Raw genomic sequence first — 16631 nt, 5'->3', positions numbered from 1 at the left:
ACAGCAATGTTATAGATATTTATTTATAAAGTACATCATGTATCATACACGAATCAAAAGTTATCAGCAAACATATCAATTATAACTTTTGATGTTAAATACATATCGTCACCTAAAATGCAAAACAACGTAACAGCAAAAATTCCAAAATCAAATGTTTGATAGGTAATGAAATAACTTAAATAATAATAAAAGAAAATCTTAATTTTGAAATGTGTTTTTGTGTGATATTAAGTTTATATCAGAGATACTTTTCATTTTGCAATGTTTTTTTGGCCATCACTTTAAACATTTTTAAAATGATGTTACGTTATTTTTCATTTTAGTTATATCAGCTATCTCCAAATCATTTTTTTAAATAAAATATAAGATATCTAATCTACTACATATTTTTGTTTTAATTTCAAAGTAATATAATGTTAAAAATCCTATGAATATTTTAAAATACCATATATTTACCAATAATAGAGATTGTGAGATTTAGTAGAAGTAGGGTATGGAATGGTACCAATATAACAAACAATTTAAGTAAACGAATACAAATTGTATATACTGTATGCTCTAAAGTATATATTCTTTCTATAAATTCATTTATTTTTCCTCATCCACACTCACACATTTTTTTTAAAAATTTTTCGCCACTTAAATCATGTCATGTCAGTCAGGCAAGGAGTATTATATGAAAAAAATAACAACAAATTTAATTATAAACAAAAACAAGGAAAACAAATAGGGTATAACAATATTTTTGTTTTTTTTTATTTATTTTTATTCAAAATTTATGTAATATAAGCTTTAAAGGCCCTAAAAATTCTACATATTACACAGTAACAATTCCTGTATAACGTTAAATTAAACTAAAATAAAGAAAGATTTGAATTGATTGCCAGGCAATCTAAATGTGATGGTGAATTGATTTGAAATTTATAATTTTTGTTATATCCGTTAAAATGTAAGAAAATCAAGCTTTCCAAGACTGCCAAAAATCGTGATAATTTGCATGAAAATTGATCCTCGGAATACGCTAATGAACATGAAAAGATTAAGGTTATCCTGAATAAATATGCAACATTGTATTTATATACAAATATTTAGCACTTATGACGATGAAAGTACTCACTCATATTAAACAAAAAAAAACTAAAACAAATTTAATTAATAAATAAATAGAAAATATGGAAATTTGCCAATATTATATATGTATTAAAAGAAATATTTAACATAATACTACGCGCATATGTTTGCAACAAATGTTTTATATCCATAACAAACCATCAATACACTTCAATATGTTATTTATACTTGTTGAACTTATTTTTATTTTTAGATTCCTACAGTGATTACTTTTCGGACTATGAATGCAACACACCGTTAATGGAGAGGGCCGTGCTAACGGCCACCTCTGCACTCAATGATCGTGGACCCGAAAAAGCTCGTTTAAATGGTAAGTTTAATGTTATATAGTTCTTTATATTTCTATAATTTGTTATTATTTTGAGTTTATTACATTGCTTAATCAGTTAATATTTTATTTTAAATCCTCTTTTTTGTATTTAGTTAATATGATGCTTTTTTGATAAATTAGTGTTCTTTTTTTTTGTTAGATTTTATAGAACTTTATTTATTTTATTATTGTAAACTGATGCATTTTCTAGTTTTGAACTTTCTAGAAGTTTTTAATTAAATTTTCATTTTATAGTTCTGCTCAGTAGCTATTTTTTTTTTAGAAATTTTTATATTTTTTATTTCGTACTTTTGCTACTGCATTCAAATTCTTGACAATATTTATATTTGACAGAATAGTAGGACTCGAAAAAAATTAACTCAAATTTCATTATCAGCTATTTAGGAACATGTTGAGATATGGTCTCATTTTATTTAGAATATATTCCAATTTTTAATAACACAATTAAACAGAAGTGCATTTAATTTCTTATTTATTTACAAATTAAATCGAAGCACGCTTTATTCTCATAAAATTTAATTTTTTTTTCATAAATTTAAAAGAAATATTTAAATTCCCAGATCAAATTTTATTTATTTTTATTACAGTATTATACATATTTGTTTTACATTTGTTTTAAAGAATTTAGACATTAATTTTTTTGTACTAAAAGTTGAACCACTTCAAAATTTTTTTGCTGGGTTCACAAACAGCTATAATTTGAAAATATCTCCTAAAATAATTATTCGATCTCAAATATTTTGATCAGAGTTGATCTCTACAAAAACCCTTCCTTTTAGTAATTCAGTTTAAAAGTTTTAAATTTTCAGTTAAGTCAGATTAAACAAAAACCAGCCGTTACTTTTTTTTTTCTAAAATAGATTTTGGAAGTAATATAGTTACATATGTAGATATATTTTTGGCGAGAGAATAGCGAACTAGTGTCGAGATCTAATTTGCATAGGCCGATAAATTTAAACAAATATAGAAACTATGAGAAGCCCTAAACAAAGCTAGAGCAACCAAACATTTTGGTAACGCTATTTTTAAAGCTTCACAATGAGTGGTAAGGGTAAATATAAGTTTATCATTCCGATTGTAATTTCTAGATTTTTCATTTGCGAACCCAGGAGTCGAAATAGCTTGTCCGTCTAACTGTTAAAATTAACTTTTCGAGCCCACCAAATAATTAACATACCTGATTAAGACATCAACATCCACTATCTGGTTCGGTTTCAATTTTAATTCGGGAAAAACGTACCACAAATGGCTACTTCGATTTTTAACCTATTTTTTATCTATATCTGGATGATAAACATTTCAAAGACTTTTCCAACTTTTCATATAAATTCGGACCGATAATCCGGAAAATAAATTTTTAACCCAAATTTTTTTCCACATTCATCATAGCTCTTGTTAATGTTAAAATTGCTACAAATGGAGAAAATATCAAAAAATCAGTTACGTTCAGTTTTAATATTTTTAGCAATACAATTTTACTCTGCTTTTACGGTATAAATTATTTCTATATGTATTTTAAATGTTGGCACCACTGCGTTTTCTTATTTTCCATCTCTTTGTTTTTATTATTTTGTTTCTCTCTTTCGCTCTTTACTTTTTGTTGACAGTTGTTCTTATTAGAAAAACTTTACAATTTGACACATACCTCATCATCATCACATTCTTAAATGTACACTAGTGAATTTAATTAAACTATTTTTTTTATATTGTATACACATTTACTTTAAAATTACTGTACACACTACTAAGTTTTAATGACTTTAAAACTATAAAAAACCAATAATAGAAATGACAAATAAATTACAAACGACACGATGGGCATTTGACCTAAGCACTTGGTCACCGACATTAAATCAACTAACCCAAGCAGTTGCAGTCATTCAGCCGGAGGAAAGGACTAGGTTAATGAAATTCTATTTTATAAATGATTTTCTATCATCATTAGTGGGACGTTTGCTTATGCGTAAATATGTCAGTGAATGTTGCAATTTGCCCTATGAAGACATTAAATTTGCCAGAGATTCAAGAGGAAAACCTTATTTGCTGAGAAATGAAGTGCTGGATAAACAACCTACACCTGCTCTCAGTTTTAATGTATCCCATCAAGGCAACTATGTGATATTAGCCGGTGTCATAAATAATACCTTAACAGATTTTAATGATTTTGGCATAGGCTGTGATGTTATGAAACTGGAATATTCTGGTGGCAAAGATTTAAAGGAATTCTTTCGTATTATGCATAGAAAATTTGCCGACAGTGAATGGAGATTTATTAGACAACCTCATTTTAATCAACAGCAACAGTTGAAGGCATTTATGCGTCACTGGTGTCTAAAAGAATCTTATGTAAAAGAACTGGGTGTTGGCATAACAGTGGATTTACAAAAAATAGTATTTACTGTGGACAATAGCAAAGATCTCAGCTTGGAATCTCAACCGCTATGTGGCACAACACTTAGGTGTAATGATTTGCCCATGACTCAATGGTATTTTGAAGAACATTTGCTAAATCCGAAATATTGTGCTGCTATTGCATTTCGCAATTTTAAACCTGAAACAAGTGATACATTCAAATTATTGCCAATAACACAACTATTGCAAACATCTGCTGCCCAAGATGACAAAGAAATTATAAATTATTGTCGTAGCGTCTTAAGTAAACCTAGAAAATAAAAAAACTATTTATGGCTGGCTCATTAAGGAGTGTCTATACTTCTAGATTTAGTTTATAGTTTGTTAAATATTAAAGTTAGACATGTAATAGACCAATTAATTGTTGTTTATTAAATTTATTTGTTTATTTTTTGTTGTAATATTTCGTGTACATTTCTTTTTTTATATTTTGTAAAGTTTTATCAATGTTTATGTTAAATCAATTTTTAAAAAAGGGGAGAATTATTTTTATTGACCTGTAACTATAGTAATGGAATTGTTATTTTTTACTGAAATCATAAATTAGGACAAATATGTAAATAAATTTTGTTAAGCAAATGTTTTTTACAAAGGGTTGACATTTATTTTACTGTATTTGAGAAAAGTACAATTATGTTGTTTTAAAAGACTTTTTAATGACTTAAAGTTTTTACAGAAATTGCATACATAAAAAAACGAAATAAGCAGCGATATGAAACAAAAGGATTAAAATAATATAATAAGTTCCTATTAAAAATAAGTTCTATTTTTTATTTGCTTATTCAAAATCTGTGGGATATTCCAATTTCTTTTGTAGTTTTGATTTTATTGCGCTTCAAAAAATTTGACGGTTTAATGAATTTCCTTTATGCGAGTCAAAACTAAGAAAATTTGATTGTATGCCATATTGCCAACTAAAATAAGTTTTGACATGTGTACAAAGAAATTTATAATAAGTTCTTAATGTGGAAAATATCGTCTTCTTTAGTTTTAGTTATAATAGGTTTTGCATTATGCACACCTTTATTTACTCTTTTGTAATGGCTTCTTTGTGTGAAATGTTTTTATGCATCATTTGATTTATAAATTCAAACAGAATTTTAAATGAACTAATTATTTTGTTATTATGAAATACAGAAGTTTAAACATATTTAGTTGTTGTTGTAACAGTTCCACTGTTTTCGAGAGTTCTTTCTTGGGGAAAAACATTCAGTTGATAAGAGTAAGACCGAGTAAGACTCTGGTCGTTCCGGAGCAAAGATTCAATTGTGGCAGCGATAAAAAATGTTTAATAAGGTATTTTTGTGTAGAAGACGTTCTCCCGGATGAAGTATTTGTAACTTTCGTAATGGTTGAATTTTGGCTTCGCTTATCAACGTCGGCCTTAGCCCAGGCTTAGGCTATGGGTTCGGTTGCTATTTAAAATCGAGAAAATCGGCACACAAATGGTTGAGATATAAGCAAAAACCCAGGACATCCTCGGTTTTTATACCCTTCACCTTCGTGAGAAGCGTATATATAAGTTTGTCATTCCCTTTGTAATTTCTACATTTTTCATTTCCGACCCTATAAAGTATATATGTATATTCTGGATCCTTATAGATAGCGGAGTCGATTTGTAGTGCCAACTCATCACCCATTATTATATATTATATTACTAAACATATTCATAACTTACTTTAACTTAATTTCTTAATTGTAAGTTACTTTAATGTTAACTAAACACCCATTATTATTTATATCATTTATTATTCTTGATATACATATAACTAACTCCTTTATACTCATTGCTTAATTATAATTTGTCCTCTCACTCTACATAATATTTGTATAATTGAAACTCATATACTTAACAAGTTTTAGTATAAATAAGCATAAACATAGATTAAATAAAGAGGCTGTATTTCAGTCATAAAACAACAGTCAATACAATCGGAGTTTCTTTTAAATATGCCACCATCCACTATATGGCGACCGTGACAGGACAACTGTCGATATCGGTTTTTTGTCTTGTGAAATTGTGACTATTAAATTTTAAAAGTTTTTTTTTTTTCTTTAAAACACGTTTTCTAAACGCGGTAGTGTTTAGTGGAAAAATTGATCCACTATTAAAAAAAATTAAACAAAATGCGATCGAAGTCGTCTGGTCAAATAAACGTTTTAGGTGGCTGTGTGAATTAAAACAATTATAATTTAAACAATTAAACAATATAAATTTGAAATTTAAATAAAATAGAAAATGCAAAAGCCTAAAAAAAAAAATGAAACAAAAATCATATAAAAAGTAAAACTATGTGAACTAAAACAAATTTGAGATCAATTAAAATTTTAAAAAAAAATACAGAAAAAAAAAACCAATTTATGAAAAAAAAAACTAAAAAAAGGGCAAAAGAAAAATCTTTTATATGGAAACGACCACCTACTTAACAAAAAAAAAAAAGGATTTTAATATTGAAATAAAAAAAAAAAATGTAAGCCTTATGTGAAAAAACTACAAAAATAATAAAAAAAAACCTACATATGTGTTAATAAAACAATATAAAACAAAAACCCAACTTTTACTAAAATTAAATAAAAATCATTAGAAAAAAAACGAAAGCTCAAAAAAAAAAATAGTTAAAATTTCCAAAAAACGTGGTTGTGAAAATAAGCAACAAAAACAATCATAAATATTTTTTGTGGAAAAAAAAAAAACCAAATAACTGTAAATACCAAAAGAATTTAAAGTATGCAGTTTAGCAAACAAATGTGACAAAAGTAAAAAGAATAAAATAAATCAAAAGAGCAGTAAGAAAAAATAACTGCTTTAAGAAAGGAATTTCGCATATGCAATAAAAAAAAGATAGAACAAAAGATTAAAGAAAGATCGAAAGGAGAGCGAGCTAGTGTGATAAAGTGCAAAAGAAGAATATGAAGGAGAAAGAGTGCAAATAAAAAAACATAGTACAACATAAAAAGAAAACTGCATTACAAAGAAACGAAATAAAATATCAAAATTTGAAAAAAAAGACAAGAAAGAGAAGGAGAGTAAAACTACAAAAAAAATGTGTTTTTGGAGGCAGCAGCTACAACAGCGTCACCGTTTCATCATATATCTACAGCAGTAGCATCGTATTAGCAGCAAAGCTTATTTTGTAGTTCATCAAAAAAAAAATTATTGTAGTTTGTGGTGTATGATAGAACATGTATAAGCTGAACATTAATACCTATTTACTTACTATATTATATTATAAAATTATTGTTCTTATATTAATTATAAATTTTATTAATTATTCTTAATTATTTATAAAATAATATTCTACGTATGATTGAATATAAATAATAAGAAAAATCAAAAAAAAAAAAAAACATACTTTTTCTAAAAATATATTATAAAAACATTATACTATATCAAAATATATTTTGCTTAAAATTATGAAAAAAAATTATTAAAAATCAAAATTTTCACATTCTATCTAAAATTATGCCTACATAGTGTTAAGAACTATTTTTTTAGATTTATTTAATAACTAAGAATTTTGTTCTTTAATATTAATTTAATATTATTTAATATTAATTAATAAAATAAGTGCTAAATTTTGTAATTTTTTTTAATAAACAAAAAAAAAAGAAAATATACATATGTATAAAAACAAAACATAAAAAGTATAAAAATTGATTTATATGGGAAATTAAAAATGAAAAATGGAAATAATTGTAAATAAAAATCAAAAATTCAAATATTTGAATCAGAAAATCGTATAATTAATTATAAATATTTGAAATATTAACTTAGTAAATGTCTACAAATGATTTTGAAATTACAAAATTCAATGAATTAATTTCTAATTTTTATAAAATTAAAAGAAGAATTCTTCAAAAGCGTCCTATTTCAAGTAATAAAAGTAAAGTTGATGAATATATAAATTTAATTACAGAGTCATATAACAATATTTTATCTTACACAAATGCTTATAATGATCAATTATCTAACAGTTTAAAACCAATAATTCATAACAAACTATTGCACTGTAGGGAATTATTATTGAGATGTTTTTGCAAACTCGAATGTAAAATTAAAGTTCCATTTGGTATCGATTTATTTGAACTCGTATGTAAGGAAGTTTTGACAGATAGTGGCTCCGAAACAGAGTTTGTTGATGATAAAGAGGAAAGTTATGAAAAAGAGCAATTATATTCAAGTACGGGGACAGATAAAGAAATGAAAATTGGTACAGTTTATGTTTCAAATAGTTTGGAAATGGCTTCGATAGACGAAAAGACAAAATTTATTTCGATGTGTTCAAACATCATTCGTGAAAATTATGACGGAAACCCTCTAACTCTTAATTCTTTTCTTGATAAAATTAGTTTGATTGAGGAACTAACAGCACCAAATTTGAACATATGCCTCATTTCTTTCATAAAATCCAAATTAGATGGAAAAGCTAGGGAAGTTTTACCTGAAAATATATTGAGCATAGAAGAGATTAAGGATTCCCTTAGGAGTAAGATAAAACCAGACAGCTCAAAGGTAGTAGCTGGTAGGATTGCATCATTAAATGTTAGAAACAATAATTATGTAGATTTTGCTAAAAATGTTGAGGAACTGGCAGATGCTTTACAGCGTTCACTAGTAATTGAAGGTATTACTAAAGTAAAGGCCCATGAAATGGCTATAGAACAAACTGTGAACATTTGTAGAAGTAATGCCAAGTCTGACATGGTAAAGGCAATTTTGGCATCTATAGTTTTTTCCGAACCTAAGGATGTAGTGGCAAAATTAATTGTGGAAGAATCAAATACGGCAAAAGAGAGTCAAGTGCTAGCAATGAATTATAGAAGAAATGGTTCAAATTTTAATAACAGTAATATGAATAATTCAAGAAACTCCAATGGAGGTTATCATAATTTTTACAGATCTAACAATAACAATAGAGGTCATAATGAATATAGTGGCTATAGAGGACGTAATAACAATATTCATGGTAAATTCAACAATAGAGGTAGACACAATCGTGGTGGATACACTAATCGTGGTCGACATAATAATTCGGGTAATAATCAGAACAATTCCTATGGCCAAGGTACTTCAGTTAGAACTTTAAACGCCGAAGTCCCTCAGCAGGAAATGCTGAGGGAGGAGAACAATCAAATTTAACTAATGAAAATATCTTTAAATCTGTATATAGTCTAAATTTAAACTATTCAGATTTTATACATTTAAATTGCTCTGCATCACCATTTAAAACTAACTCTTTTCTAGTTGACTCTCAAGCAGACATTTCAATTTTAAAAATGTCTAGCATAAATAAAAATTTTCCAATAAATGATCGAAATAACATCAATATTGTCGGCATAACAGCAAATACAGTAAAGTCATTAGGTACAATAAATACTGAATTACTTATTTCGAATTATTCAATACCGCAAACTTTTCACATCGTGTCTGACAACTTTAATATCCCATCAGATGGTATATTAGGTAAGGATTTTCTAAAGACGAATAAGTGCAACATTGACTATAATACAATGACAGTTTCTTTTTATGTATTTGGTGAAAAAATAATTATTCCAATTTACCATGGAATTAGCAAAAATTCTTATTTCCTGCCACCAAGAAGTGAAGTCTTTAGAATAGTTTACATTGACGATGTGACAGAGCCAGTTTTTATTGATTCTCAGGAAATCTGTGATGGTGTTTTCATTAGTAAGTGTATGGTAAACACGAAAAACCCTGTATTACGTATTTTAAACACAACTGATGAGATTAAATTTATGCAAAATTATAATGTTAAATTTGAAAAACTTTCTCAATTTTATATTTACTCTATCAATGAAAATATTTCTTGCGATGATCGTATCAATAACCTTAAAATGATTTTAAATGATAAAATTCCACATTATGTTAAGGACGATTTAATGTCATTATGTGAAAAATATGCTGATATATTTACGTTGAAGAATGATAAGATGACTATAAATAACTTTTATGAGCAGAAGTTAAGGGTTAATGATAAGTCTCCAGTTTATGTAAAAAATTATCGACTGCCATACGCACATAGAGCCGAAATAAAAAGGCAAGTACAACAGTTACTTGATAATGATTTAATTGAACCCAGCACTTCCAATTACAATAGTCCCTTAATTTTAGTTCCAAAGAAAAGTCCAGATGATAGCAAATCCTATCGTATGTGTGTTGATTTTAGGGCTATTAATAGAAAATTGGTTGCTGATAAGTTTCCACTGCCGAGAATAGACGATATACTTGATAATCTTGGTCGAGCTAAGTATTTTTCCACAATGGACTTGTTCTCTGGTTTCCATCAAATACCTCTTCACCCCGAGTCAAGAGACTTGACTTCGTTTAGTACTGATCAGGGATCGTATCGTTGGAAAGTCTTACCTTTTGGTCTAAATGTAGCTCCAAATTCATTCTCTCGTATGATGTCAATAGCATTTTCAGGTCTGGAACCAAACAAAGCTTTTTTATATATAGATGACATAATTGTAATCGGATGTAGCAAACAACATCACTTAAAAAATTTAACCAGTGTTTTTGATACCTTAAGAAAATTTAATTTGAAAATTAATCCCTATAAATGTAATTTTTTTAGGCCAGAAGTTACATTTTTGGGTCATAAATGTACCTCAAATGGATTGTTGCCAGATGACACTAAAATATCTGCTGTTAGAAAGTACACAGTACCTACGAATAAAGATGCTGTTAAACGTTTCATTGCTTTTGCTAACTATTACAGGAGATTTATACCTAATTTTGCTTCTCTTGCAGCACCACTTAACTATATAACAAGGAAAAAAGTAAATTTTGTGTGGGATGAAAACTGTCAACAATCTTTCGAAAAAATTAAAGAACAATTAATTTCTCCAAAAATTCTTCAATATCCAGATTTTACAAAGCAATTTCTTATTACAGTGGATGCTTCAAAAATTGGTTGTGGAGCAATCCTAAGCCAAAATTTTAATGGATTTGATTTACCAATATACTACGCCTCTAAAGCATTTAGTCATTCTGAACAAAAGAAACCAATTATCGAACAAGAACTGCTTGCTATATATTTTGCCATAAATCAATTTCGACCATATGTTTATGGTACAGAGTTTGTCGTTAGAACAGATCATAGACCTTTGGTATACCTATTTAACATGAAAGATCCATCTTCTAAATTGACTAAAATAAGACTAAAATTATCCGAATATAATTTTTCAATCGAACACATTAAAGGCAAGGACAATGTCGGTGCGGATGCCTTATCTCGCATTTCAATTGACGAATTGAAAAACAATACGAGTACTGAGAACATTTTTGCTGTGACAACTCGAGCAATGTCTAAGCAAAACGACAAAAACAAAGAGCCATTAGAGTGTGTTGGAAAGTTAAAATTACAAATTTATGATAAATATTCCCATGATTTTAATAAGAAAGTTTCAAAGATAAAGTCGGAAATATATTATATTAATGAAAAGATAAATGCGATTAAATTGAAAGTTTATAATAAATTTAAATTGAAATTTCTTATAAATGTTGATATTGTTAACGAAACATTGAATTTCGATGATATGCTTTTGAGGCTACAGGAAGAAGCCAACAATAATAACATTTATACTTTGGAATGGGTAAAGAACGATACATTTTTTACTGTATTCACTATTCAGGATTTAAAGAGCCATGGTAATAAAATATTAAAAACGTTAGAAATTATACTAGTAGACCCAATTGAGACTATATTTGATGAGGATAGGAAAAAACAGCTAATGGAGATTTATCATAACGATCCGATTTTAGGTGGACATTGTGGGCGTAAAAGGTTGTATGCCAAATTAAGAACGAAATATTATTGGAAGCAAATGACTAGGGATATCGCTTCATTTGTTAAAAATTGTAAAGATTGTAATTTAAATAAAGTTAAAACTGGAACTAAAGAGGAACTTGTTTTGACTCCAACTCCTGTTAAACCTTTTGATGTTGTTGTGTTGGACACCATTGGTCCACTGCCTACATCAAAATTTGGTAATAAATATGCGTTAACATTAATTTGTGATTTCACGAAGTATCTAGTTACAATATCTTTGCCTGATAAAAGTGCAACAACAGTCGCACAAGCAATTTTTGAGAATTTTATTTTGGTTTATGGAAGAATGAGTTGTATTATGTCAGATTTAGGTACAGAGTTTAAGAATGAGGTGTTTTGTGAACTTTGTAAACTTTTGAATATCAAAATAAATTTTTCAACAGCTTATCACCACCAGACTTTGGGAACAGCAGAACGTAATCACCGAGTTTTTAACGAATATATTAGATCATATGTTGATGAGAATATTTCAGACTGGGATACGTACTTAAAATATTTTACTTTTTTTCATAACACAACTTCGAGTTCAGTATTCGATAACAAATATACACCATTCTGTCACCGTCTGTCTGTCTGTTGAAATCAATTTTCTGAAGACCCCAGATATCTTCGGGATCCAAATCTTCAGACATGCTTTCGAGAAGTTTGCTATTTAAAATCAGCAAAATCGGTCCACAAATGGCTGAGAGAAAAACCAGGACAACTTTTGACCTATTTTGTACCTATATCTGGATTACTAAGTCATAGACAATATGGATATCTAATGATAGATATTTCGAAGACATTTGCAACGACGTATATAAGACCATAGTAAGTTGGACCTACAATGGGTCAAAATCGGATAAAAAAATTTTGAACCCGAATTTTTTTTTTTCACCAAAAAAAAAAAATTTTTAAATTTAAAAAAAAAATTTTTAAATTTAAAAAAAAAAAATTTAAAATAACAATTAGATAATTTTTTTTTCCAAAAAAATGAAAAAACAACTTTGGAAAAAAATTAATTTTGTTTACCTAAAAATATTTAAAATTTTTATTTTGAAGTATAATTTGGTGAAGGGTATATAAGATTCGGTACAGCCGAATATAGCACTCTTACTTGTTTTTACCTATTTTCGATTTATATCTCGATTACTAAGCCATTAATATAGACAATGTGGATATCTAATGATATTTATTTCAAAGACTTTAGCAACGACGTATGGACCTTTATAACGCCATAGTAAGTCGGACCTACAATGGGTCAAAATTGGGAAAAATATTTTTTAATCCGAATTTTTTTTCATCAAAACATTTTTTTTATCACAAAATTTTTTCACTAATAAATAAAAAATAAATTTTGAAAAAAAAATTAAAAAATTAATTTTGTAAAAAAAAATTTTGATACAATTTTTTTAACTAAAAAATTAAAAAAAAAATAAAAATTTTGTTTTCCTAAAAATATTTAAAATTTGTATTTTAAAGTATAATTTGGTGAATGGTATATAAGATTCGGCACAGAGGAATATATGTAGCTCTCTTACTTGTTATAACAAAATGCTTAGGATTGAAGGAACTACTCAAAAAATCTTTTTTCATATTTATTTCATCATTCAAAAAGCAGCGCATAACCTTTTCCTCATTGCTGTTAACTTTAACGTACATATATTTAAAACAATTTGGAACAAAATTACAGATTTTAAAGCATAATAGTTTTTTTTTACCTAAAAAACACTGCATTTTTTTTGTCTGAAATTTAGTTTGTGGCCACTTTTATTTCACACCCCTTTTGTTGAGGTTTACTTTACTACAAGTTCTCATATTTCAGCTATAGCAATCATTAGAGTGATGTGTACCTATAGTATTTGCCCAGCACCCCATTTACCGATAACAACAAAAACTGTAAAACAAAACGTTTGTTATTTGTTTGTTGTAAAGTAAATTTACTTTTACACATTTTCTTTTATGGGATTATTGTTGTTCGTCAATTCAATTCATTGCAGTGTGGAATACTACTTGGAATGCAATTTTTATTATTATTTTTATCGTTTTGTATTTTTAATTGTACTGCACTATTATGGTTTAAAGTACCCCTAGAGTAGTTTCCAACTGATTGTGTTTATTATTGTTGTACTCCTAATTTATATTTTATTTTGCTTTATTTTGTGTTGAACAACTATTTTCATGTGCAGATGTTTAACAAGGGGGTTGATGTTTTAAATGGTTGATTGGTTCGTTGCCTCTTGAGTGGGTTGTTAAGTTTGCAAAAGCAAATTAAAGGGATTTGTTAGGATTTTTATTTGTTTTTGGTTCGCTTGCAATGTAATTTGTTCTTTAGAGACATTATTTTCAATGGAGTTTGATGATGTTGCTTGTGGAATTATTTTTTGTTGAGCTTTAAGTGTCAAAATAGTTTGGAATACTGAAAGTTTGTCTAAAATTTTTGTTAATCGTTAGGTTAGCTAAAAAATAAGTTCAAAAAGTAAGAGGTTATAATGGAAACAGAATCACTGCCAACTACTTGGATAAAACTAAAGTTTAACATAAAGCAATGATGGAAAAATGCTTTTCGAACGCTAAAATTTTTTTAGCAACAGCAATGCAATACATATTAGTACTTTTACAAACGTATCCCCAGTCTTTGGGATTATAAGCTAATTAAAAATGTAACTGGTACACACAAAGAATTAATCGCCCTTATCGCGGTTGTCATAGGCGTTTTATGCCATCAACAATTTCATACTAGATTGAAGATAAAATACAACCTGTTTCTTCAATCTAATACGAAACTGTCAATGGCGTAAACGCTAACCGCGCATCGCAAGAACTCCAATTCTATAATGTTTTAACAGTGTTTATGAAATACCGCTTGATTCAGAGTAGTTTTAAGACTTGTCATTGAATATGAACTAGTATTAAGATATTTTTTTTTTATAATTTTTAGAAAACACCCTATATTTTTAAATTATAAACAGTTTTCATTGATTTCATGTTGTTGTTTCCTTACAATATGTAAACATTTTCCCCCTTATAGTAATTAAACAAAAAACCTTGACCCACTCTATTGCATTTTAGCTTTAAATTGCATAATAAATTTGTACAAATGCCAACCACCCAACAACCATTTTAAACACATTCTGTCCTTTTTTAAATAGTTCATAGTTATAGTTACAATTTTAATTTATATACATTTAATTTTCAATTACCAAGAGTTTCTGTAAAGTCACGTTTATCTTATAAAATTAGCTAAAAGTGTTGAAGTTAGTTTATTGTCTATTTAGGGGTCGTTAAATTTAAAATTGTCTTGTTTTCCATTATTCTTCTATCCTGTCTGTATCCATTGTCCTTTGTTTTGTTTTAACAACTGTCATGAGTTGGCGTGTGTAATGTCCATTAAGTCATGCATATTTTTGAGCGTAACAGATTAATGTTTTGTTTCGAGTTTTAAATTGACATGAATTGTCATCTTTATGGGCAGGGCAATATAATTGATGGGCAGAGACTAGATTGTTAGAAGACAATGCAAACACATTTTAGTTTGTAAACGCAAAGATTTTGGAATAATAATTGGTGTTGACTTTTGCTGGTTTGCAAGTTTATATAGGTATGTGTAGATATAGTAATTATACAGATGAAAATACACATAAAAGAAGTAGTTACTGTAAGTAGCAGATTTAGCAAAAATACTACAGTTTACAAGATAACATCTTTCAAAATATATGAAAAGTTAGCGCGACGCACTCTTCATTGTAAACTAACATTGCAATGATGGCAAATATTGCAAATTTATCAAAAATACTATACTATGTCTTTCAAAATATATAAACATTTCGCGGAATTAACTAATGATAGTAAACTAGCCTTGTAAACCTTGCAAGTTTATCAAAAAATTCTATACTTTGCAAAAAAATCTCAACAAGATATTTGAAACTATAGCGGAGTTCAGTATTTATAGTAAATTTTGAAAGTATATCAAAATGGATAGTTTACAATACCAGCACAGTAAAATATATGAATTTAACAGAAGTTAAAACATTACCAATCTGCCTTGCAAATATGCAAGACCACAAGCTATTTTTGTTTTGACGTAAAAAATCTTCGTAATAAAATTATCCTTGCAAATCTTGCAAATGTAGGTTAGTTTCCATGGGCTGCTGCTCCTCAAACAGCTCACTTGGGTCCATTCAAATCTGATCCCATTGTGATACCCAAGGGGTAGGTAGCAGGGTATTTACAATACTTAAATTGCCTCCAAATTAAATCAGTCAGATTCCCGGATGAAGGAGTAGATTCGTCTAAGATTCATCCTTGATAGCTCGTCCAAGCATGATAGGAATGGAAATCCGAGGATGCGTTCCCTGAGGTTTGTAAGAGCCGGACATTGGCAGAAAAGGTGATACACAGTCTCTTCCTCTTCTTCATTATGGCAGCTTCTACAGTAATCATTGTACCGTAGGCCCAATCTTCTAGCATATGTCCCTATTAAACAGTGTCCTGTAATAAAGGAGACAATTAGCCATATTTTCTCACGAGGGTATTCTATAAGTTGATTCGTACTGCTGGCATCATATACGGGCACAGGAAGGTTCATTAGTCCACCTGTTTTGTGCAGTCTCATATAGTTTCTGCTGAACAGTCATCTTGCTTTTAACAAGGGAAATACCAGAAAAGGGGTCGATCGCTTCCTCACTCATCATCGCACCCCTTTTGGCTAAATCATCTGCCATACAATTACACTGATTTCCATCGTGTCCAAGGACCCATATAAGCGTTATCCTAGAATGTCTCGCTATCTCATTTAGGCATACCCGGCATTCATCGGTTAACCTAGATGTCGTGAAGATACCCGCTAATCCGTTAACGGCAGCCTTGCTGTCAGTAAATATACATATATCACCAGATATTCGATAATACCTCAGCCAGTT

The 16631-nt window shown here is 28.4% G+C and overlaps 2 protein-coding genes across 3 annotated transcripts in view; both read left to right on the top strand.

Annotated features, from left to right (window-relative positions):
• The window catches only part of Nrx-IV (neurexin-4), a 37009-nt gene that overhangs the window by 5264 nt on the left and 15114 nt on the right, over positions 1-16631 (top strand). For both annotated transcript variants that reach the window (XM_065503014.1, XM_065503013.1), the window contains exon 2: positions 1328-1444. In XM_065503014.1, coding sequence (XP_065359086.1) covers positions 1328-1444 — 117 coding nt within the window. The remainder of the gene's footprint in view (positions 1-1327; positions 1445-16631) is intronic.
• On the top strand, positions 3167-4493 carry LOC135953653 (L-aminoadipate-semialdehyde dehydrogenase-phosphopantetheinyl transferase). The gene has a single exon (XM_065503613.1). It carries the CDS (start codon positions 3254-3256, stop codon positions 4136-4138), a length of 885 nt encoding a protein of 294 aa, XP_065359685.1. The 5' UTR covers positions 3167-3253; the 3' UTR covers positions 4139-4493.

Source organism: Calliphora vicina, chromosome 3 (genome assembly GCF_958450345.1).
Source record: "Calliphora vicina chromosome 3, idCalVici1.1, whole genome shotgun sequence".
In the NCBI taxonomy this organism is placed as follows: Eukaryota; Metazoa; Arthropoda; class Insecta; order Diptera; family Calliphoridae; genus Calliphora; species Calliphora vicina.
Note: the sequence above shows the minus strand (reverse complement) of the source record. Positions and strands in the feature narration are given on the sequence as shown.

Excerpts from the sequence above, each read along its gene's own strand:
- LOC135953653 (XM_065503613.1), top strand. The coding sequence starts at position 3,254 with ATGACAAATAAATTACAAACGACACGATGGGCATTTGACCTAAGCACT.